Source organism: Spermophilus citellus (genome assembly GCF_964194105.1).
Source record: "Spermophilus citellus genome assembly, chromosome: 2".
Taxonomy (NCBI): Eukaryota; Metazoa; Chordata; class Mammalia; order Rodentia; family Sciuridae; genus Spermophilus; species Spermophilus citellus.
In genome coordinates this window covers 78,370,089-78,395,193 of record NC_138183.1, presented here as the reverse complement: position 1 = coordinate 78,395,193, position 25,105 = coordinate 78,370,089, and the positions used below count along the sequence as shown (strand labels likewise).

Below are 25,105 nucleotides of genomic sequence, written 5' to 3'. Positions count from 1 at the left end.
AATAAAAAAAATAAAAATAAAGAAGTTGTGTCCATCGAAAACTAAATATCTCTCTTTCTCTAAAAAAAAAAAAAATCTGATCATGTGCCTGCAAAACAGCCTAGATTCCTTCTCCTCCATCCATCCCAGATCTGCTTTACCTTTTCCAAGTTCTTAGTAATAATTTAATAATTACTGGCAATCAGATCACATCAGAGAACCAAGAGAGCAATATAAGGGCTCTAACGATTTGCACAGCTTGATAGAGAGTCTGGAGAAATTAGTAGGGAAGAGCACAGAGAGAAATACTGGGGAAAATTAAGCATTACGCTTTGTAGAAACAATAGATAAAACACAACAAACAACAATAAAACAACCTTGAATTTCCTTCTTTCTTCCCTTCCTTGACAATCGCACTATGTTGCCCAGGCTGGTCCCAAACTCCTGGGCTCCAGCAATCCTCCTACCTCAGCCTCCTGAATAGCTAGGATGACAGGGGTGCAGCACTGTTACCCTGCTGATGCCTTGAATAACTTAATAATCCAAGTGATGCATAGAAATTGTCAGGGTTTTTTTTTTTTTTTTTTTTTTTTTTTTTTGCTTTTAAAACTATATGTGCAGGGCTGGGGATGTGGCTCAAGCGGTAGCGCGCTCGCCTGGCATGCGTGCGGCCCGGGTTCGATCCTCAGCACCACATACAAACAAAGATGTTGTGTCCGCTGAAAACTAAAAAATAAACATTAAAAAAATCTCTCTCTCTCTCTCTCTCTCTCACTCTTTCTTTAAAAAAAATATATGTGCATTGTTATAAGCAAAAATAAGTCAGAAATAATATTAAATCAAACCTATTTAAGATGGACTATAGACACACCACACAGTATAATTTTAGAGCAGAAAGTAAAATGTTTACAAGAATCATTTAAAGTAAAATCAAAGTTTTATTCCAACAAATATAATATCCGAGATAAATTTATATTCTTGATTGATTGTTGCTATAAATTTCTTCATATCAGGAAAATTGTTATATTTAAAATCCTTAAAATAATTTTGGCACAAGTCAAATCTTCTCATTTTGTTAAGTCCCTGAGCTCTTTAACAATCCCTGAGGCTGATTCCTACATTGGCCTCTCTCCCAGCCCCACTCTGGTCTCGCTTCCACAATGCCTTGTCACCGTATCCAGCCCCCAGTCACTTTAAGTACTCCCCTCATGTTGACTCTAGATACTATAGGAGAATCCTCACCCCAAAGAGGACACCATATAATCCTTCTTATTGTCGAGGCAGAGAAAGCAGATGGGGGTATGTTTTGAGTATTTTTCTTATTGTTCCTAAAATTTGCCTTCAGTGGTCAGTGTTCTAACATCTCCAGGGCTTTATGCCTCAGATGCTCATCCAAACACTGAACAGCAAAGAGATCAACGTCCAGGTCAAACTTATTGGCAAAAAAGTGGTGCTTACGTAGTATCCAGTTCAAGTCGCCAGCTCCGAAAACACACACTGAGCGCACATGGACCCCGTTGCAGGGTGGGTAAGGTGCACCCTGGGCAACGTCACCTTCAAAGTACTGCCACTTGACAAACCTGGCAACTGACTGCATGTCAGACAAGTCATACTTGTGGCTTAAGGACAGCGAGCCTGGGACCTCAGGGATCCTCTGAATAGTGGCCCAGAGATACTCATCTGGGCTGTACGTGTCTTGTGCCCACTCCATGAACTTTTGAATGTTTTCATTCTCTAGCACATACCTCACGTACTCCCTACTGACCACAAAATAGGCACTGCCCGAAAACAGAGGTGTTTTGAGTGGAGGATGCACTTTGACAGTCCCCGTATTAGTCAACTTTCCGTTAATGACCACATGATGCTTCTTCCACCTTTCTTCTTTATTAGATGGCATCTTTTCCGTTTCCAGGTTGTTTTCACCCATGAATGACTTGAGCTTCCTGACAATTTCCAGGTTGGTTTTAATAGGAAAATCTAACCCACAAAGATTGATCAAGTACTTCCAATTGGCACTCATTCTGTAAAGGTCCTTCATGCAGTTGAGATCGGCCTGAACCCGACTCCAGGATGCATAAACTACATTCTCCAACTGACTGGCCACAAATACGTTACTGAAACAGGATGCGATGCCCATTACCGCTGCTATAAAGGAGTCTTCTGATTTTTTGTCTACATGAATGCAGTAGAAATTCTGAGGCATATAGATGGCCCTCAGGAGCCTGTCAAGCATTTCAATTTTGTGATGAACTACTATGGAGTATGCAATTGGGAAGCTTTCCTCTTCTTTACTAAGAGGTTCTACAATATATTTACGCATCTTAATGAATGAAGGGCAGTCACTGGTCATGTTTATATAGTCAGATGGTGTCCACCGAGGACGTTTTCTAAATTTCACTGTTAGCATCTCAAGCTTTACCTTCTGGATTTCATTTGCATCACCCTGCAAAATTTTGGTACAATTAATATTATTACTAGGATTATCTCCAATAAGCTCCAGGTGTCTGACACTTACAAATTCAGGCTTCTGATGAATCCTTACAACAGAGAAAGTTATTAGGGAAAAAACAAGAATCATAAAATAGTATTTAGTGGGACAAGAAAAAAGTCTCCTCCGCCATAAATTCCTCAGCATTTCAAATGACAGTCCGAGATTTTCCTCTAAGTGATCTTCTAGGCTTCCAGCACCAATGATCTTCCTTCTGATTTTCTGTCCAGCGTGGCCTTAAGAGTTACCAGTTTGAATTTATCAGAAGTACAAAGGCATCTTGAAAGTGACCAACAGCACTGAAAGAAAAACAGAAATTATCTTTATAAATATAGAACTCAAGAACGGTGCTATTTGTTATGAGGCTGTAACAAAACAAAAACAAAAGTGGGTTAATCAGCAAAACGGGAGTTTTACAGGAAACCCACAGTCTCCAGTATTAAAACCACAAGTTGGAAGAGGAAAAACCCAACAACCCCACCCAGGCCTAATGTTCTAAAATATTCCACAATAAACACTTTACCTCTCAGGTACACTGAAGTGCAAAAACATAGTGGACAATCTACCTGTTGAACTGTCCACACTGGGCAAGTTTTTGAAAGTAAGCCAATTGTAAGAATTAGCACACCTTCTCTCTCTAAGAATTAGCACACCTTCTCTCTCTCTCTCTCTCTCTCTCTCTTTCTCTCTTTTTGGCACTGGGGATTGAACCACTGAGCCACATCCCCAGCTTTTTTTTATATTTTATTTAGAGACAGGGCCTCACTAAGTTACTGAGGCTGGCTTTGAACTCATGATCCTCTTGCCTCAGCCTCCTAAGCCACTCGATTACCAGCATGCGCCATCAAACAAGCTAGCACACCCTCTTCTTGAAATGGTTACACTAATTTCAGTTCTTCCTGACATCTATTAAAGTCCTCCACGTGGCATCAGCAGCCATAAGATCTGAAGAGATCAGATATCCACTTGGCTTTTTCCTGATTTCGGATTAGGGCTACACTTAGAAGTTCAGGAATGATAGGGACTTCAAAGGATATTTGAAAGAAGGGAAAGTAAACTGAGTTTTCAAAATGAACCAAAGGGCTCAGCTAAAACCAGGCCAGATTTGGGGCTGTGTTTGGGTGACCCTACATTTAATCTCAGTTCCATGTCAGGCACTATATGAAGATACAGCCTGAATTTCCTAAACTGAGTATAACTAATTATAATTATTAAGCCCTCAGAGAAACAAGAGCTGTATATAAATTTCATTTATGACAGAACTTTTGTCTACTTTCTAATTTTTACTATATAAAATGCCTTTAAAAAAATTCAAGTATTATTTCATTTTTAAAAACAACTTTATAACTTGACAATTGGTTCTATAACTAATAGGTGCTATTCTGAAAAAGAAGATCAAATACCATTAGTTGTGACCATACTAGATTTAAAGAGATTTGAAATGAGTTTTAAACAGCAGAATTAACACTGATACTTTTAAATATTTCATTAGGAAGTCAATTGTGAAGATCAATAATACAAATGAAAACAAACAGTTGGCCATTATTAGTTTAGAATAATGTTAAGAAAGGTATTCAGACTTTTTACCATTGGGAACTAAGGAAAGTGTGGATCATTTAGTGCCGAGATTCTTGGTAACATCCTGCATCCCTTCAGAGTACCTCTCATGCTGCCAGTTTTCTTCAGTGAATCAGGCGTCCAGTGATGGTGATATGTCCCTTGAAGCTTTTTTAAAAGTCTGTGAAATGAAAAGGGAAATGCACGAAGGGATATAACTATATGTGTACTTGCAGCATACAAGAAAGCATGCTGGTTCTCTTTGTATAGATGTACTTTTTTTCCCCTCGAAATTATGGCAGATTTCTATCTTTTAAAATTTGCTTCTCTATAATTGTATTTTCCTAATGCTATGGTTGTGGTTGGTAAAAGTGTGAAAACATACTGACATTTAGATCTCCCCCCAACGCCCAAAGTGTTAGGGGATGGAACCTGGGGCTTTTGCATGCTAAATAAGTGCTTTACCACTAAGTTACATCTCCAGCCATTGGCTGAGCATTTTGAAAGGAAGCTCTAGCATTGTTTCCCAAAATGTGTGACAAGGGACAGTTTAATGTTCAAGATGATTGGAAATCCAACATATCCCACCCTCACTGTGAAACTTCCCAATGCTCACTGGCATATTAATGACAATCCTGTAATTGAATAAGCTGCTTGTCTCATTTTCTTCCAACTACCTTAACTATTAGAAAGCAAACAATTCTGGTAAAATAAGGAATTTCCATCACTAAAACATCAAAACAAGAAACAACAATGTGCCCCTAAGCAATTCCTGCCCAATCTTTAGCAGACCATGAAGCTACAGCAGAGCCTTACAGGGGCCTCAAACTATAAATATAGAAAAACTCATCCAAAAAGTCACTAAACAAACACAACAAGTCCTGGGCAGGGTAAGAGTAGAGGTCTGATTGCCAAAATTGACATATTATAAAATGTCCAGTTTCAGCAAAAATATTACAAGGTATGCAAAAAACAAAACAAAACAAAACAAAAACCCACAAAAGTTCAACCCACATATAAGGGGAGAAATACTCAATAAAACTAATCCCCAAGGAAGCCCAGGCACTGGATTCAACTAAACAAAGACTCAGAGTGACATTTAACCAGCTGAGAACTTTAGTAAAGGGAATTTACAAAACAGAGCCAACAGAAGTCTGGAAATGCACAGTTAAAATAACTGACTGAAAAAACTGGCTGTGGAGTTCCAACAGCAAGTTTGAAACGACAGAAGAAAATTCAGTGAAATTTAAGACAGGCCAACTGAGAATATATATATTCTGAGGAGCAACAACAACAACAAAAAAAGTTAAAAAAGTAAACAGTGCCTCAGAGAACTGTGAGACACCATCAAGCAGACCAACAAATAGCAATTAGAGTCCAGGAAGGAGAGTAGAGAAGAGGGAAGAGGGGCGAGGGCAGAAAGAATATCTGAATAATGACTAAAAACTTTCCAAATCTGACTTTAAAAATACTCATCTGTACATCCAAATAGCTTGAAGAAGTCCACATATGCAAAATGGTATAGCTGGTTTGGCAGGCAGTTTGGCAGTTTCTCACAAAGCTAAGAGTAGATTAACCATTCAATCTAGCAATCATAGTCCTGGTACTTACCCAAGATAAGTTATAAATGGATATGTACACACAAACCTACATATGCATGTTTATAGCAACTTTGTTCATACTTGCTGAATTTTTGAAGTAACCAAGATATCCTTCAAGAGGTGAATGAATAAACAATTTGGGATACATCCACCTAATGATAAAAGGACATGAGCTATTTAGCCACAAAGGATATGAGGAACTTTGAATACATGTTGCTAAGTGAAAGAAGCCAGTCTGAAAAGATTACATACTCTATGATTTCAATCATATGACATTCTAGAAAAGTCAACACTACAGAGACATTAACAAGATCTGTGTCTGTTACAGTTTTGGAGGGGAAAGGAGGAAGTGATTAATAGGTAGGGCACAGGTCAGTTTTTAGGGCAATGAAGCTATTCTGTATGATACTGAAATGGTGGCTAACTGATGTTACACATTTGTCAAAACCCACAGAATAAAACACAGAGTGAATTGTCAATGAGAATTATCAATAGTTAAGTGATTAGGGCTGGGTATATAGCTCAGTGGTAAAGCACTTGCCTACCATGTACAAGGCCATGAGTCTAATCCCCACAATACACACACACACACACACACACACACACACACACACACATAATAATGTCCAAAGGAGGCTGAGGGTGCAACTCAGAATGCTTACCTAGCTTATGCAAAGTCCTGGACTCAATCCCCAGCACTGTAGAAAGGTTTTTTTTTTTTTTTTTAAGTAGAAATGCAGATTCAATTGTAACAAACATGCCATACTAATGCAAGATGCTAATAATAGGGGAAACAGAGTGAGGGGGTATGTAGGAACTCTGTCCTTTCGGTGAAATTTTTCAGAATACCTAAACTGCTGAAAAAAAAATAGTCTACTAAAACTAAATAAAAACTAATTTGCAGCTGGGCGTGGTGGTGTACACCTGTAATCCCAGAAATTTGGAGGCTGAGACAAGATGATCAAAAGTTTGAAACCAGCTACAGCAACTTATCTAGACCATCTCAGAATAAAAAAATTAAAGCAAAGGGGCTGGAGACATAGAATGCCCCTGGGTTCAATCCCTAGTACTTCAAAAAATAAAAAATAAATAAAATCACAAATCCCAGTTCAATGAGATCCAAAGAGTACAATCTCAAAAACACCTTTACGTAGGCTTTTCATAATCAAACTGTTGAAAAACAAAGAATCTTGAAAATATAAAATGATTATTCCATGGGTCCTGAAAAATCACTAAACAACTTCAAATAAAAAACAATGGGTACCAAAAGGTAGTGGATGTTATATTCAATATGCAGAAAGAAAAAGACTATCAAGTGTAAATTCTATAATTAGCAAAATCATTCAAAAAAATGAGAAGGTTAATACACTCCTAAATAGACAAAACTAAGAGAATTCACCAACAGAAATACCCTTCTAAAAGTACTAAATGGAGTCCTTTAAACTGAAATGAAAAGATGCTGGATGGTAACTCAAATCCATAGGAAGAAATAAAAAGCAGCAGTAGAGGTATATAAGTAAGTAAAACATACAACAGTACAAAAGTTAATTTCTTTGTAACAATTTTCTTTTCCTATTTGACTTAAAGGACAAACACACAATCAAATGAGAGATGTTTTGATTTTATATATTTACCACCATGGTAAATTCAGAAGGGAAATCATTAAAAGAAATTTTAATTAACCATTAACATACTTTCAGCACCTAGAACATTTGCCCACATAAAAATTGGCTAAGAAATGGGAAAACACAATTTCACACAGAAAGGATTCCAGGATGAAAAGAAGTTTCAAGAGAAATAAAACTTGCACATGCCATATAGTATTTTAATGAACCTTTAGTCATCCAAAAATTCTTAGTTTAACTAGAAAACACTACCAAGGAAGGAATGGAACAAAATAATTCCCCATGCAAAGAAAAGTCGGCACCTACAAGCAATGACCCTTCATCTGTGACTGTAAAAAACTAAAACGAGGAAGTATAAGGATACTAAGTTCTAAAAATAAGAAAACAGACTCTGTTCTTTTATACTTCTAATAACTAGGAGAGCAGGTCAAGGAAGAGGACCTTAAAGAAAACATCGAGTGTTCCTCTGGTGACCACAGAGTCGCTACAAGTGTTTGAACACAAAACTAACAACCTCTGGGTCAAGGAAAGGGTGCTTTTGAGTACATGATGGAATATGAAGGCAGGCAATGACCCTGGGGGGAGAGAGAGGAGGCAGCAAACAGAATTGGAGAAGTAAAAGATGAGAAGTAACTGGTTAAGCAGACCCATGAATCCCCGCCTGACTGGAGGAACCAGCTCTAATTACACTACAGGATCTTCAAAGGGTTCAGGAACCAGAGACCTTGCAGCCCTGAAGGAAGGCTTGGCAGCTATTTACAGCGCAGGTGGGCCTCCACCTCAAGCCTGGTAGAGGTCCCCAGGCTGGGGCATACCAGGCACCAGGGAAGGCAGGGTTCCCATCCAGCAAACAGGATCACAGGCACAACATCTTCCCCATTCCTAACCAGTCTGCCCCTCTCAGTTCTCAGAAACGTGTCAAGCCAAGGAAGGAGTTTCATATACTGGGAAATCCAACTAAACCAAGAGAAAAAATAACTGTGTTGTTTACCCTGGGAGTACCTTAAAGTTCAAAGGAAGTGGGATGTTTGGAGAGAAGAAAACTATTCATAATATAGTCAGATACTGCTTTCAATAAAAATAAATAGATAGCTGGGTATGGTGGCAGACACCATAATCCTCGTCACTCAGGAGGCTGAGGCAGGAGGACTGTAATTTTTTTTTATCAGTTTAGTGAGATATGTCTAAAAATAAAAAATGAAAAAGGAGTGGACATGTAGTTCAGTGGTAGAGGCTCCTTGGGTTCCATACCTGGTAGTACCACACACACACTCTCTCTCACACACACACACACACACACACAAGCAGGGGTGGAAACCATTGATTAAATAATTTGAGAATACTTCCAAAAATGAAGGAATTGCAAAATCCCCTGAAGTCCCGGTACAATGGATAAAATCAGACCATACCAAGATACATTGATTAATCAGTCATGAAATATCAGAATACTGGGAAAAAAAGACTATCACACAAGCTTCCAGAGAGTGGGTCAAACTAAGCCACATAAAATGAACTCAGAGGCAGAATGTCTTCATACCTTACAAATCCAACTACAAAAAACAAAAGACAACCGAGCAATTCCTTCAAAGTGCTCATGAAAACCAAATTCCAGCTCAGAATTCTTATAATCGGATGAGCTGCCAATCAATATAAGTGTAAAATAAAAACATTTGCTGGCTGGCAAAGTCTCAAAATGTCCTTATGCCCCCTTTCCCAGCAAGCTACTAGAGAGCATGCCCCATCATTGGGATGAGGAAGATGTAGCTCAGAGGTAGAGTGCTTGTTTAACATGTGCAGGACTCCAGGTATGATCCCCAGCACTGAAAACAAAATAAAACATAAATACCACCCTACCACCAACAAAAACCCTTAAGCATTAACCAAGAATGGGGAAGCCATAGTAAGAATCAAAAAATGGATCTAGCATACCAAAAAAAAGAAAAGGGAACACCCAGGACTACAGGGAAGGGACATTCTAGGCTGAACACGTAAGAAACCAAGGAGAACCACAGCAGATCAGAGCAGGTCCAGAAGCTCTAGGAGTGATGCCCTCAAGAAGATAAAACTAATGGGATAACTGATGGGAATCAACACGCCGAAAACTGATTTTAAAAATGGGCAGAATTTTAGGGTTGAATTTGTAATAAACTACCTTGAAAACAAAGCAAATGAAGCAATAGCTTTGGACTAGAAAGATAATTTGAAGATAATTTTGAACTCCAAGGAAAGCAGAGTCATGCAATAATGGGGAGAAAAAAGCAATTATAATGTACCCCATGGTTTAGCTAAGAACATCAGGGTTTTTATAATGTAAAACTATCAATCTAAATTTGAGAAAACTATGTTCAAGATCCTGGTTTCCATCCCTAGGGCCAGGAGAGAGAGAGAGAGAGAGAGAGAGAGAGAGAGAGAGAGAGAGAGAGACTTTTTTTTTTAAAGAGAGAGTGAGAGAGGAGAGAGAGTGAGAGAATTTTTAATATTTATTTTTTATTTCTCGGCGGACACAACATCTTTGTTTGTATGTGGTGCTGAGGATCAAACCCGGGCCGCACGCATGCGAGGCGAGCGCGCTACCGCTTGAGCCACATCCCCAGCCCCCAGACAGGCATTTTTAATAAAACAGATTAGGAGCAATGGAACAACAGGAATGATGGGTTGGAAAGGGTTAGAGTGCCCAGCACCATATAGTTAGCTGTGGCACCATGGTTTAGATTACTTTGCTGCTGCAAGTTAAAGGGCCCTTTTTGAATTTTATTCCACCACCAAATGCTCTTTGTGTGCAACAACTCAAGGTAGTAAGATTCAGATGGGAGAATAAAGTAGGGGTAAAGGTCATAACCTAGTGCAAAACTATTTTCACAGTGATAACTGCATGAGCAGATGCATGTACAAAGTTTCCAAACCACTAATTATCAGATCTAGATTCCAGCTTGAAATAAGCAAGAAACACGAGAAGACCTACAACATAAAAAAAGAAAAGCTATAGTGACATTTTAAAACAAAATCTATTAGATATGACTAGCATATACTTCTGTATTTCAAAATGAACCAGACGTTAACAACTCATATACATTCCAGTACCATAAACTTACTAAATTCATAAGTTAATTTGGAAAACACCACTATAGAGAAGAAAATGAAAATTTTTTTTAAAGTTTAAAGAAATGAGCTACATGTGGTTCAGGCTACATTTTCCTTAATTCCTTTGTTAATAATCAAAGGAAAAGTAAAATAAGAGTAAGAACAGTATATTTCTAATTATAAATTAATATAGCAAAATTCTACCTACTGTACCATTTTTTTTGAAAACGGTAGAAATACTCTTTCACAAAAAAAAAAAAAAAACTACACTTGCACATACACACATACCTAGAAAGAGATACACACATATCTCTGCATCTGGATGGGCATGCACAAAGAGCTGGTGGCTAATCAGGGTCCATACCCTATTGCCTCTGCAGCAGGAAGCATGGTCTAGGTTTGTTCAGTTGGCTTCTGGTCCCAGTGAATACTCTGGGTTGTATTTCACCCTCACTCCAAGGACTATTGTTCTGTAAACCAGAGGCTACTGTGAATGAAGCAAAATACCAACTACTGTGTTTGAGGCCAAAGCAATTCAGTCTTAGGATACTGACTCGAGCGAGGGAAGGAGCCCCCAATATCACCTGAAGCAGGTCAAGAGAAGGAGCAGGAAGAAGATGAGACTGAAGACAGAGGCCTTGCCATTCAGTGTGGAGTTCTTCTTTCTTAACATTGGCAACTCAGTAGCTTTATTTGATCTCAGGGTATCTGGCCTCCGGGCCCCTCACATTCTTGACCTGTTTGGAGGATTGTCTCTGATGCCTGTCACTCAGCTTCTCTGAGGTTCTTTTTTAAATTTCTATTTATTTATTTTAAAATTTGTTCTAATTGAGGTTCTTTCTTGATAAGCAACATAGCATAAATTTGGGGTACCAGATTACATGGGTTTGAATGATAAGTCTTCTGCTCACTTAGCTACATGACCATGGGAAAACTATGTAACTTCTTTATGCCTCGGTTCCTCATCTGGAAGACAACATATTCTGTGTAGAGTGTTCATAGAGATTCCTTATGCTAATATATGTAAATCACTTGGAAGAGTTTCTGGAGACATTAAACACTCCAAAATGATGATGCTGTTGTTTTCATTGCTATCACAGTTTTGGTGGGCTTTACCTTCTGGTGGCATAGTCTTCCAGTTAATCTGCTGAGAAAGATTTCTTACGACTTTTTATAAAAATGCCTTTTTTCTACATCATATTTGACCAATAGCCTAGCTGGGTATTTAGAATCTAGGTTACAAATAGTTTCTTCTCAGAATGTGGGGCTGAATAGTGCGCAGTGGTGGAGTGCTTATCCTAGCATGAACGAAGGGGAGAGAGAGAGAGAGAGAGAGAGAGAGAGAGAGAGAGAGAGAGAGAGAGAAAGACAATGTTGCCTAGAGCAAAGTATAGCATGCAAACAACCTACTTTAAGAGTTGGGCTCCCTTAGCTTAGGGTTCCTTTCCTAAAATGCAACCCAGGTTTTATATACTTTCACCTTGCCCTCTGCATTGCCCCATGCCAATTAGGGCTTGAGAAATCAACATGAAAAACACCAATTCTTTACTACTGGTATTACTATAAGTAACAAACTATCTTTCTTCTCTGGCCCCTGAGTCTTTTTTTTTTTTTTCCTGTAGGATACATAATAATTGTTACTTCAAATCAAGTAAAACCTTAGACCCTTCATAGTTCTTGGCATTTTGTGGAAATATTTTTTTTAAAGAATGTACATTTACAAGTTTAATTAAAATAAGGATGTTTTTAAGCTTTAAAGGTAGTGATAAAATTAAGAGTTATAAAGATGGTTAATCAGTTATCAGTTTTTAAATATAACTGCAATAAATCAATATTCTAAAGGCTTTGGGGGTGGGGGTAGCCAGAGATTGAACTGAGGGACACTTGACCACTGAGCCTCATCCCCAGCCCTATTTTGTATTTTATTTAGACAGGGTCTCACTAAGTTGCTTAGCACCTTGCTTTTTGCTGAGGTTGGCTTTGAACTTGTGATCCTCCTGACTTAGCCTCTGGAGCTGCTGGGATTATAGGCATGTGCCACACTAGAGTCTTAATAAATAGAACAAATACCAGAATTTTTCTTTTTACAATTCATTTTACTGTTTAATCACATATATATGATGTGACTCATTGTATTTTTGTGGCACACACCTATACACACAATATACAATGTTTTATAATTATATACAATTTGAAAATATAGAAATGAAAATGCAGAATTATAATTAATGAAATGTTCAATGCTCTCTTCCTAATTTTATGTTAGATGAAATAAAGTAAAATTTGGTTTCTATAGTCACCTATAGAAAAACTGATTTCCCCTGAGTTTGATGTCATAATAAAGTTCTATAGAATTCTTTTTCATTTGCTCTTTATACTACTTTGAAACAAAACGTTACTTATGGAGCATTCATTTCACTTAATGGAAATAGTATCTTTCCTCTCTTTTCTCATTGTTCTCTCCTCCAAAGATACAAAGCTGGGAGAAAGAAAGAAACCTTCCCTTTCTGCCTACACACTTTGTAGGAAAGATGAACTACCCCCACTCTGTCATGAAGTAGAAAGTTCATTAGGAGGAAGGAAAAAAAAAAGTTTCAGAAAGACTTCCTTGGTAAAAATGGGAGTTCATAATCTGCTTGAATCAAATGTTTGAAATATATGTCAAGAGCTTTGTAATGTTTTGAACAACTAATAATAAAAAAAAGAATTAAAAAAAAATCTTGTTAGCTGTAAGTACCCTACCAAAAAAAAAAAAAAAAAAGAAAAAAAAAAAAAAAAGAAAGACTTCCTAGGTTACAAGTGACCTGAATCTTGCAAATGGGTGGGATTTACACACCAGAAAGAAATGTGTTCCCTACTTTTTATATTCTTATTCAGGAAGTAGAAACCTAAAGCAAAGGAAGCTGGAAAGGAAACAGAGATGGTAATGTAGAATAAGAGCAGTTTAGAAAGAGGAAGGTAAGAGATGATAGCACTTTGCCACTCGTGTTTTGTAACCCTAAGGTCCCCCTTTCCCACTTTACTGCGTCACTAAGTCTGTTTCTCACTGTGGTGAATTCTTGTAGAGTGATGATAAACAGCCACTCACACATATACCTATGTGTCTGTGCCCACGTGTGTGTGTGTGTGTACGCGCACACACAGAGACTAAAGGCCTATGCCCTCCATCTAGATCTCTCTTTAAACCCCAAATGTCAGCTAGAAAGGGTGAAGGAAAATCTGATCACTGGCTTGGGTTAATCCTTTCCCACAAACCCGGAGACAATATAATAGAGTCAAGAAAGAAAAAGGAAGAGGATGGAGTGAGCACGAGTGATCTTGCTAAAGAGCTCTCTTCCCAGGGCCACCTCTGTGCTCCATCAAGTGTGGCCACCACAGTGGAACCATGGCCAAAGCAGTGGGGCTTAAAGACAACAGCTCCAGCTTGGTACTAAGACAAAAATGGAAGTGAAGAAATATGGGAACACCATTTCATGCTCATTTAAAAAAGGATTCCACATGATGGTGTTAGAAATACATTTGATTTACACACAGATTTCATATATACCCTTGAAAGTCAAAGGAACATGTTCATGATTGTACAGAAATATCAGAATAAAGAAATCATTTTAACAGTAAGGAAAAGGAAGTAATACACAAAATGTGAGCTACCCATCTAATGGATAGTATTCACATCTTAAAAAGAAATGTCATTCGAATATATGCTGCCACACGAGGAGCTCTAAAGGCAACATGCTCACTGAAACAAGCCAGGCACAAACAGACTGTGTGACTCCACTTATGGGAGGCACTCAGAGTAGCCAAGTTCATACAGACAGAAAGTAGGACAGAGTAGGCCAGGGAGGGGTGAATGCTATCTAGTAGGTACAGAGTTTCTATCCTGGCTGGTGCAGAGTAGGGTGGGATGGCTACACCACACCATGATCAGACTATATGCCTCTGAATTTCCTAGTGACCCAGTTTTAACCCCAAGGGGTTTTTGTTTGTTTGTTTGTTTGTTTGTTTTTTGTGGTACTGAAGATGGAAACCAGGGATGTTTTACCATCAAACTGCACCCCCAGGACCTTTTTTTGCTTTTTGGTACCAGGGATTGAACCCAGGGGTGCCTAACCACGGAACCACATCTCCAACCCCCTGTTTGCTTTTTATTTTGAGACAGGGTATTGCTAAGTTGCTTAGGGCCTAGCTAAGTTGCTGAGACTGGCTTTGAACTTGCAGTCACTCCTACCTCAGTCTTCCGAGTTGCTGGGATTACAGGTGTGTGCCACCATACCCAGCTAGTGGATATTTGTTTTTAACCTCTTTATTAAGATTAGGTCAAGATACTTCTGACTCACAACTTGAGTAGACACATCTTTAGTGCAGGTAAGTACAGTTAGAGAAGACTGTTATTTATTTATTCACTTATTTTTGTGGTGCTGGGGGTCAAACCCAGGGCCCTATACCTGCTAGGCAAGGGTTCTATCCTCAGCCCTGAAGAATGTAAATCAGAAGAGGTTTTGAAAATTAATTTAGGAAAAGATAGACAATGAAGGAAATATATTAGGAAGGAAGGTTTGACTCCAGGTCGTCTGAAGAAATAAAAGGAACTTTTTGAGTTTAGTGTCATGAAAATTTAGGGATTAAGAACAAAGATTGTCTGGTTCTTTCTCAAAGGCTAGTGCACTTCCTTCTTAGACTATGTGGTTTTACTGTTACCCTAATTTGCTGGAAGTCTGAGTAACAGCAAGACTACCTTTTACATGGGAAAAACCTGTCCTGTCTGGCAGGGCAATCTATTTGCAGAGGCTGAATTTGATAGGCCCCAACAGAACTATACCTATTTATATACTCACAGAATACAAAGATTAGTCCTTAAAAGGAATCTTCAACCTCATTACCACTGCAGGCCAAAAAGGAGTATAAAAGATCTTGTTGTCTACTTCAAAATTCCAGATGGCCTATATACATTTCCTTTCTTCTTTTTTCTTAATATAAATGTAAGTAGTTTCTAACGTTGAAGATGACACCACAGTTTTATGGAAACCAAATTTTGGACTGAAAAGTCACTTTAAAATTCATTTTGTCCACTCTTAATTTTGAAGATGAGAAAACTAAGCCACATGTCAAGAACAATACTTCAGCAGAAAAATCTTATGGTGGCCTTGGTTTTTCCACTGAGGTTACTGAGCTGGATTGCAACCTATCCAGTTTGTCACAGATAGCAGGTGGGGGGAGGGAGGACAGGGGGTGGTGTTCTGAATAATCCAGAGTTTAAACGCTCTAGTCTCCACGATAATTTTGTTAGTACCAGAAATTATTAGTATTGGTTTTAGAGATAGCTCCCAAATTCTGGATTTTCAGTTTGCTAAATGTGATTGCTTAAGTATTCTCATTCAAAATGACAAAACACAAACAGAACCATTAACAAGAAGGAAGAGGGCTTTCTTTGCCTGATTTCCTCTAGCATGTTCAAAATCCAGCTTCCTGAACCACATGATTGTCTGTTCTTTGAAATCCAACATATTTCACTATTAGAGGCCACAGAGCAAAAGAGAAGTGTAAAGTCAAGCAGAAATGAGCATAGATCCTCACAATAAAATGTACTAATGTGTGGTCTTGGCAAGTTGCTTCATTTCTCTGAACTTCAGTTTATCTTATCTGAAAAATGGAAATCATGGGGCGGGTATTTAGCTTGTCTAAAGGTAAAGATCCTGGGTTCAATCCCCAGCACCCTCCGCCCCTGCCAATACCAATCTCATTTAGTGGTGATTAAAAAAAATCTATATAGCAACCAGCAGAGGGATGCCCAGTAAAAAGATGTCATCACCATCACCTCTCAATCCCACATAACTCTATGAACCTATCCATCCACGCCTGTGCTTTAGTGAACTGCTTCAGGTCAGGATCTAGTCTTATGCTTCATTCCTGTCCCCCTCTACTTGCATTGCTCCCTGGGCCTAGCACAAGCTTTTTCAATTGGTGAAGACAAAATATATACATCTCCAGATATTGCAAAATTCATTCCTCTCTCACATATCTCAAAATGAAGGGCAATATCTTCGGTGCTTTTTGTTAAATATGCCTTCTAGTTCAGTCTTTTCCAAGAAAGGAAACTAAAGAACAATACTTAAATGTTCCAAATTATAGTGTGTCGGGGAGTGGAACATGAATTCAAAACACTTAGTATTGGGTTCCACAGAATGAGCATTTACAAAGAGACCCAAAACAACTGGCCTTATACTGGCTAGTGTTTTTATCTCATCTTTGGGATTTATCCTAGCCTTTTTGGACTTTGGTTATCTGTACAAAAGAGTGAGTGGTCGAATTCAGATAAGGCTCCCCAATTTATCAGTGCTAAGTACTTTGGGTTCCTTAACAGACATTTGACAAAGGGGTCTGGAGGAATCTGATGACCTATTGGGCCTATTGGACCAACTGGGCTGTGTCTCAGAGAAGTGGGGGATGACACAGAAGTCCTGCTGCAAAGGCCAAATACTTTTTTGGCGGTGGGAAGTGGGTGCTGTGGATTGAACTCGGGGGCACTTTACCACTAAACTATATCCCTAGCCCTTTTTATATTACTTTTTTAAAATTTTGAGACAGGGTCCTGCTGAATTGCTAAGGTTGGCCTTGAAACTGTGATTGCCACTTGCCTTGGCCTCCTGACTTGCTGGTATCACCACCATAAACAGCAAAGGCAAAATACAAATACTCCCTCAAATTTGAAAACTTCTTGATACTCATTTGATCACGGACACAAAATGTGTTCAGGACTGTGGTGTTTTTGTTTTTGTTTTTTTTTTTTTACTTCCTTCAAAGATGATTATCAAATAGATGGTACTTATACAAAGTTATCTCAGATTGAGGAAACTGGTAATATTAACAACAAATACTTTTGCCAAGTACTTTATACACATTTTTCCATTTAGTTCTCACAACCACCCTGTCAGTAACTATTTTTATTCTCACTTTATAATTAAGGAAACTGAGGCTTTAGCTGTTTTGAATGTGGTCATTTGGTCCGGCTTATCAGAAGTAAGAAGTAAGGTCAGGGTTGACTTCCCAGGGAGCAAATACAAGACAGTACAGTCTCTATTTCTGGCCAAGAATGACAATGAATCCAGTTATTAACAGGTCCTAATGATACTCACCTGGTCTCCTAAACTTTCAGGAGTTTCAGAGTCTCCCCAATCTTCCTGTGGGTGTGAAGACTACAAATGCTCCTCCAGGGGTTCAGTCCTACAATACCAGAGCAACCTCATCAACTCTCAGGACCTCTTTGTGATCTGGGCTCTGAACATGCCTTTTAAAATTGCTTCAAAAACTCAACTGGAAAATTTCATTATCATTTTCAAAATGCTCTAAATCAGATTTTGGTACAGTTGTTGAATTTAGTTATCACCAAAGCCAAGATAAAGTAATTTTCAATATAATGACATAAAAAGAGGCTTGTGAAAGGAAACTGTATTTGGAAAGGAATTGCACCTCAGTGCACAAAAGATAAGTAAATTAAAAACAGCAATTTCTGACATGCTATAGAGTGCTACTGGCCATATTATATTGCTATATGGTGTGCATGCATGATTATGTAGCAACAAGTCCCATCTTTATGTACAATTCTAATGAACCAATAAAAAATGTGGAAAGAAAAAAAAAAGTATGTCCTTTGCAGCATGAAAAAACCAGGAGGTCTGGGAAGGTACTCAGTGGTAGAGCACTTGCCTAGCATGCAAGGCCCTGGGTCCCATCCCCAGAACCCCAAAGGGAAAAAAAACAAACCAACCAAACAAGACCCCAGTAAACCTCAAAATAAACATATTGTAAATGGGCAGTGGAAAAATGAGAGATGCACATTTATATTATGTGCACATAGGGTTCACGCTTCACATTCCCTTCTGGTACCTGTCTATGAAGACACTACAGATTTAAATAACTGCTTAGAAAAAAAAAAAAATAGCACCAGGGTTGGGTGTCCTGGTGCACACCTGTAGTCCCAGTGACTCTGGAGGTTGAGGCAGGAAGACATCAAGTTGAAGGCCAGCCTCAACAACTTAGTGAGACCTACAGGAAATTGGCAAGACCCTGTCTCAAAACAACAAACAAAAAAGATTGGGGATGTGGCTTAGTGAATAAGCACCCCTGGATTCAATCCCCAGTGAAACATACACACACACACACACACACACACACACACACACGCAGCAGCAGCAGCAGCAGCAGCAGCAGCAGCAGCAGCAGGGATTCAGTCTTCTAATCTTACTTTTTTAATTACTGGGAAAATACCACGATTAGTTTGTGTCTTATGGTTGAATATTAAGGGTATTTCCAAGTTTTATTGTTATAAATACAAGCTACACTCATAGCTTTGTTTTTCCTTGTATTTTAAAGGATTTTCCTTGGAATTCCCAGGAGTGGAGCCTTTAAGTCAATACTGAGAAATCTCAAGCCAGGTGCAGTGGCACATGCCTGTTAACTCCACTACTCAGGAGGCTGAGGCAGGAGGATCATTGAGTTCAAGGTCAGGCTGGGCAATACAGCGGGCCCCTTCACAAAATAAAACAAACAAAAATTCCAAAATAATATTTTGTAAATCTTCATGCGTCTTGATTGTCTTCCAAATGGGCCACTTAACTTACACTGTCACTAGTAATAGCTGAGTAACATTTTCTTCTACATCGACTATATAATTATTTTAATTATGCAGTACAGAAGCATACACTGTAATTATTTTTGTCACTATTGCAACAGTAAAATGGTACATCATTAAGGTTTCCTTGTTATTTCTAGTAGCCGAGTATTTTCTCTTGAGTTTGTTCGTATGTGAGAAGCAGGAGAATGTATTGTCAGTGATTCTGGAGCCAGAAGGCCCCAGCAGGAAACCTGGGAACCATCATTCATCAACTCAGACTTCAGGAAGCCCTTAACCTCTCCCAACTTTACCTTCTTTTTAAAACTTATATTTACTTTTTAAACTGATGCATAAAAACATAAAAATTGCACGTACTAATGAAGTACCATGCAAGGTTTCGATATATGTATGTGCTGTGTAACTTCAGCTTCTTTATTGGTAAGAAATAATCATCATAATTAATTTTAACCAATTTAATTGGGAAAATGATCGCGTATATAAGAGTTTTTATTAAGAATACATGAACCACTGGGCATGGTGGTGCACAGCTGTAATCTTAGCAACTTAGAAGGCTGAGGCAGGAGGATTGCAAGTTTGAGGCCAGTCTCAGCAACTTAGTGAGACCCTATCTCAAAATAAAAAATTTTTAAAAGAGCTGGGATATAGCTCAATGATAACGCATACCTAGGTTCAATTCCCAGTAAAAAACAAACAACAAATGCACAAGAACCAATTTATAACATGCTTACACTGTATTTAATACATACTGAGCCCTTTATAATCATTAGTAATTTATTATGATTGTTGATTACTCCTCTTTTCCAACATTTGTTCAAATATTTAATTCACATCGGGTATGTAAGCTTTTCAGACTGATACCAAGACAGAATACGTATTTTGAGCTTACTATTTAATTCTTCACTGTGCTGGACTTAATTCCACACTGAACACCTATTATACAAAACTGATTCATATGTTCTAGGGAGAAACATACAAACATCAATAATGTATACTCCCTGCTCTCCAGAAATTTACCCAGTGGTTATTTGCTGAGCTTTCTGGGGGAAATTACAAGATTGGTCAGTATAATTAAGAACTGTTTTGAGGGGCTGGGGATGTGGCTCAAGCGGTAGCACTCGCCTGGCATGCCTGCGGCCCGGGTTGGATCCTCAGCACCACATACCAACAAAGATGTTGTGTCCGCCGAGAACTAAAAAATAAATATTAAAATTCTCTCTCTCTCTTAAAAAAATCATAATCTTCCATTTAAAAAAAAAAAAAGAACTATTTTGAGGACACTGTAACCATTGTAGGGCTGAAAGGAGTTTCAGAGAGAGGTCAAAGTCCTAGAAGCAAGGGTCCTGGGAGCAGGTACTAGGTATTCAGTGTGGGTGGATTCTGACAACTAGCAGGTACCAGGTGTGAGTGGATCCCGACAACCAGTAAATTCAGAGAGAAATAGACATAAAGCAGGTGAGGCAAGATTTTGAACTGCTACACTTTGTATTTCTTTTATTTTAAAGATAATAATGCCTACTGCAAAAATCTAAAGCCAGGGACATGGTATTCAGCATTTCTCCAACTCATCCAATTAAGAAAACTTCTTAGAGCAGAGCAGCCAATCACGAGTTCTTAATAGTCCCTCTAGTCCCAAGGTCCACCCTCTTCATTTTTCTTTTATTTTTGCATTACTGGGGATTAAACCCAGGGCCCCTCTATCACTGAGCTACACTGCCAGCCCATTTTGAGACTACTTCTACCTAAATTCTCAAGGCTGGCCTTGAACTTGCAATCCTCCTGCCTCGGCCTCCCAACTAGCCACTGCACCCAGCTCACCCTCCTCTTTGATTCACGAGAAAGCTGAGGCCCAGGGGCATAGGTATTTTATAAGGGTCAAGATGGAGTGGAAGACTAAGGATAACCACAGTGGAAACTTTACACTGGTTGGTATATATCTTTCACACGACCTAATTTCCTCAGCTCAATTCTAGTTCTTGCTGGGCCTTAGAGGATGGGGCCACACACATAACCACACATGAGAAACTTGACATTTTTTTTGTGGTCAATATCAGTCAAACATTGCTTCCCTCTTTTCATTCCCTTCTTCAATACAGATAGCTTTATAACATAAGAAAAAAATTTCTGTATGAATCCAACAAGAAGTCTGTTATTTTTTTTAAAGTGTTTACAATTTATTTTGGATATATTACTAAACATAATTGATTTATCAGGATAATATTAATTTCGTTCATGTTCTAAAATCATCAGAAACTGGGCCCCTTCCTACTGAACTCAATTTAGCTGAAAGGATATTTCTCAAAATGGCCAGAAATATCTGTGGATATGAAATATTTACTGTAAAGGTACTCATTTCCATTTACACATGTTTTTAAAATCCTGTATTCGTAGCCATGCCTCATATTTTTACAGAACATACAAGTTCTCAGACACAAAGTAATCAATATTGATATTGTCTATAATTTACTTTAAGAATGTTTGGCAGGGATCTGGGGCCTTAGCTCAGTGGTAGAGCACTTGCCTAGCTTTCATGAAGTCCTGGGTTCAATCCCCAGCACTACAAAAAATAAAAAACAAAATCCCCAAATAACAACTAAAAAAAAAAAAAAAAAAGGACATTTAACATCACAGCCAGTAAGATATACACATGCGGGTTTTCATCTATTTACCCTGTGGGGCTTCAGGGTCAAGAGACTCACACAGGAACACATCCCAGAATCAGCCACACTTGAGCAGCAGCTACTACATCTGTTCCTTTAAATCAGGAACCAGAGGTTTTGTTAATTAGCAGGAAGAGTTTGAACTGGGTCCTCTGTTGGTGAATTCAGTGGCTTTGTTGGTTAACCTAACAGAAGTGAGATCTGATTACCTGCCTCCAGTTCTATGGTCAGCCGAATCCTGTTGCCATTAAGTTCGTGGGCAGTGTTCATGGGAACCCCCCAATCTAAGACTTTACCATTCACTGTCACCTGCTCTAGTACAGCTGCCAGAGACTTGCAGCCTTACAAATCTGTTTATAAAAAACCCCAAATCGGCTCAGACTGGTTCCCAACAAAAGCTATGAGGACAACAGCACTTGAAGCCAGTGGATGAAAGAAGACATCCCAAGCCCAATGCTTAAATCACTGAAAACCTCAACCTTCCCAGGAGGAACTCCAAGATTTCTGGATGCCCAGGTTTAAAGAAACTTGCTTAAAGGTTTATATATGTTTATTTTTAACAGATAAATAATTATGTATATTTACAAGACATGATGTGATACTTTGTTAAATATATACATTATAGAATGATAAAAACACATTTAATGAGAAGACACTATTCATCATTTTTCATAATTTGAACACTTTTACTCTAGTAGTAATATTCTTTTCTCTCTCTCTCTCTCCTCTTTTTTTTTCTTCCCCTTTGATACTGGGGATTGAACCCCAGGGGCACTTTACCAATGAGCTACATCCCTAGTCTGTTTTTTGTTTTTTTTTTAAAGATGGGGTCTTGCTAAATCGCTTAGCCCCTTGCTAAGTGGCACAGGCTGGTCTTGAACTTTTGATCCTCCTGCCTCAGTCTCCCAAAATGCTGGGATTATAGGAATGTGCCATTGAAACCAGAAGCAATTTTATTTTCTACGGGATAAACTTCAGGAGTATATCATTAGGAAGAAGCAGTTTTAAATCAGTTTTACCAGTTTAAATCAGCTTATACTTTTAATCAGCGAGGAAGTTTTTAAATTGTCTTATTTACAAATAAATATATGTATATATTTGCATTTGATATACTTAAAAATATGCATGAACATATATATTTACATTTTTATATTATGTATATACATAATTACATTTGACTTTTTATATTCCACACATTACATATGTATAGAATTACATTTGACTTCAAAGTTATATATATACATGCACTTAAACATATGACTCAATGTGTTTCAAATTACAAGCTTGCAAAGATTTTTAGTATAGACCCTAAGAGTAAAAGATTTACATGCCCTCAATTTGTTTATTTTAAAATGACATGTGTGAACGTATTAGTTTAATTACAGTAGTACGCTCTTGGTTCTGCTACCTAAATAATAATAATTATTGTTGTTGTTGTTGTGAAAAACCAGCCTCTACCTCAGAGCAAAGCCTGTCCAAGGAAGGACATGGCTTTTGTCCTTGGAAAGACCCACAGATCACCCCTAGGCACATTCCCACCCTGCTAAGTGGTTTATCTACAAATAACAGGAGAGATCTGCTGCGCCAGGTGTCCCTGACTCAGTCAGGCTAGGTGGGGATCCATAGCAACCCCCTAGCAGCCACCAATCAGCATGAGACAGGGAAATATCTGGGATGCTAGATGACCCTCCCAGTAGTTTATGGTGGTTGATAACACGTTGGGAAACCATGTAGTTCAGCACAAACACCCCTCTTGGCTTAAACCAATCAGTTCAAATGAATCCCCCTCTTGTAGTAACCAATCACCCTTATGCAACTTGTTCCCGCCAGTGAATGTGCTAATCATGTTTTAGAGTTGTTATTTGATTTTCCCATGGTGTGTGATGATTTTCTAAGAGATGCTATGATGTATGTGGGGGTCCCTGCCTTCTCCAAAGAATGTTTAAAACTGCTGCAAACCCTGGGCTCGGGGCCTCTCAGCGTCACCAGTTGCTGTGTGTGCAAAGAGGACCGAGCTAGCTCACAATAAATACCTCTTTGCTGTTTACATCGATCTTGGTCTCTGGTGGTCTTTTGGGGGTCCCAAATTCAAGCATAACACTGGCAAGTTTCAATTAATTATCAGGTACAATGAAATAGCCAGCAGGTATTACATATTTAACAAATGGTTTCAAAACTCATTAATATTCTTCCTAAAAGACTTTCAAAGTATACAATTGTTTCAAGTTCTTAATATTTTTTTTTTCTTTGAGAGTTTTTTTTTTCTTTTGGTATTAGAGATTGAACCCAGGGATACTTTGACACCTAGCTGTTCCCCAGTCCTTATTATTTTTTATTTAGGGACAGGGTCTTGCTAAATTGTTCAGGGCCTTGCTAAATAGCTGAGGCTGTCCTTGAACTTGTAATCGTCCCACCTCAGTCTTTTAAACTTCTGAGATTACAGGTGGTCATCATCATGCTCGGCTCTTTAAGAGTTTTGACAACAAATAATACAATATTTTTTGGCAACATGTTCACATTACAACAAAAACATTCCAAATGCCTTAAAGTGGCAGGGTTTTGTTGTTGTTTTTCTTTTTTTTGTTTCTTGTTTTTGAATTGAACACAGGGGCGCTCTACCACTGAGCCACATCCTTAGTACTTTATATTTTAGTGAGACAGGTTCTAAGTTGCTCAGGGCACAAAGTTTCTGAGGCTGGCCTGAAACTTGCAATCTTCCTGCTTCAGCCTCCAGAGTCACTGGGATTACAGGCATGTATCACCATGACCAACTAGAAATTTCTTTTGAAAAGTAATCCCTCTTGGTCTAATTGTATGATCCTCACATTTACCTTAGTTTTTCCTTTCTTCGCAAAATACTTATGATGGGCATAACAAAACTGGGGGAAAGAAAAAAAAAAACAGCAGATGTAAAACTGTCTTTTTGTTAGAGAAAAATGTAGGTACCTAGGAACTTAGCCACTCCTAGGCAAGTGGCAACAAGAGAACCAGGGATACTCGAAGATACACCTTAGATGGCCATTCTCCTTCTCCACAGCATTAAACAGATCAGTTACAGGGCCTCCGAAATCTAATCTACAGTTTCCTCCCCCAGTTCTGTCTCATGCCACAACATATATCCAAAAAGGCAACTAATGAACTACTTGGCTGAAAGGTAAGGGCTGAGAGAGAAGCAAGATCTCAGTATACCTGTAACACCCCCAAGGACTAAATGGTGGAGAGATGCTCTGGTTTAAAGCCTTGGTGTTTATAAAATGAAACCACTCAATGGTACTTTGTAGTTCATAATTTGCACCATCTCATCATAAGCTTAATAGACAGGTGAGCAATGCCACACCCAAGCAAGGAGTCCCTGGCTCCCTCTCAACTTTAGGAAGCCACACTCACTTTACAGGACATAAGACTAACTAACAGAGGCACCATTGGCAACCCAGACTTTAAATATAAAAAACGATCGGATTTCTTTCTTAAGTGTGTATAAAATT

At 38.5% G+C, this 25,105-nt stretch overlaps 1 protein-coding gene across 5 annotated transcripts in view; it reads right to left on the bottom strand.

Moving 5' to 3' along the window:
• Nucleotides 1-916: 916 nt before the first annotated feature.
• GCNT1 (glucosaminyl (N-acetyl) transferase 1) overlaps nucleotides 917-25,105 on the bottom strand; it is a 31,903-nt gene continuing 7,714 nt past the window's right edge. For 2 of the 5 annotated variants that reach the window (XM_081278901.1, XM_081278899.1), the window contains exons 2-3: nucleotides 4,055-4,205; nucleotides 917-2,766 (exon numbers count right to left, since the gene is read on the bottom strand). In XM_081278901.1, coding sequence (XP_081135027.1) covers nucleotides 1,328-2,614 — 1,287 coding nt within the window. In that variant the 5' untranslated portion in view covers nucleotides 2,615-2,766; nucleotides 4,055-4,205 and the 3' untranslated portion in view covers nucleotides 917-1,327. Of the gene's footprint in view, nucleotides 2,767-4,054; nucleotides 4,206-17,464; nucleotides 17,553-25,105 lie in introns of all 5 variants that reach the window. The other 3 variants (XM_081278902.1, XM_081278903.1, XM_081278900.1) reach the window with 2 other exon arrangements.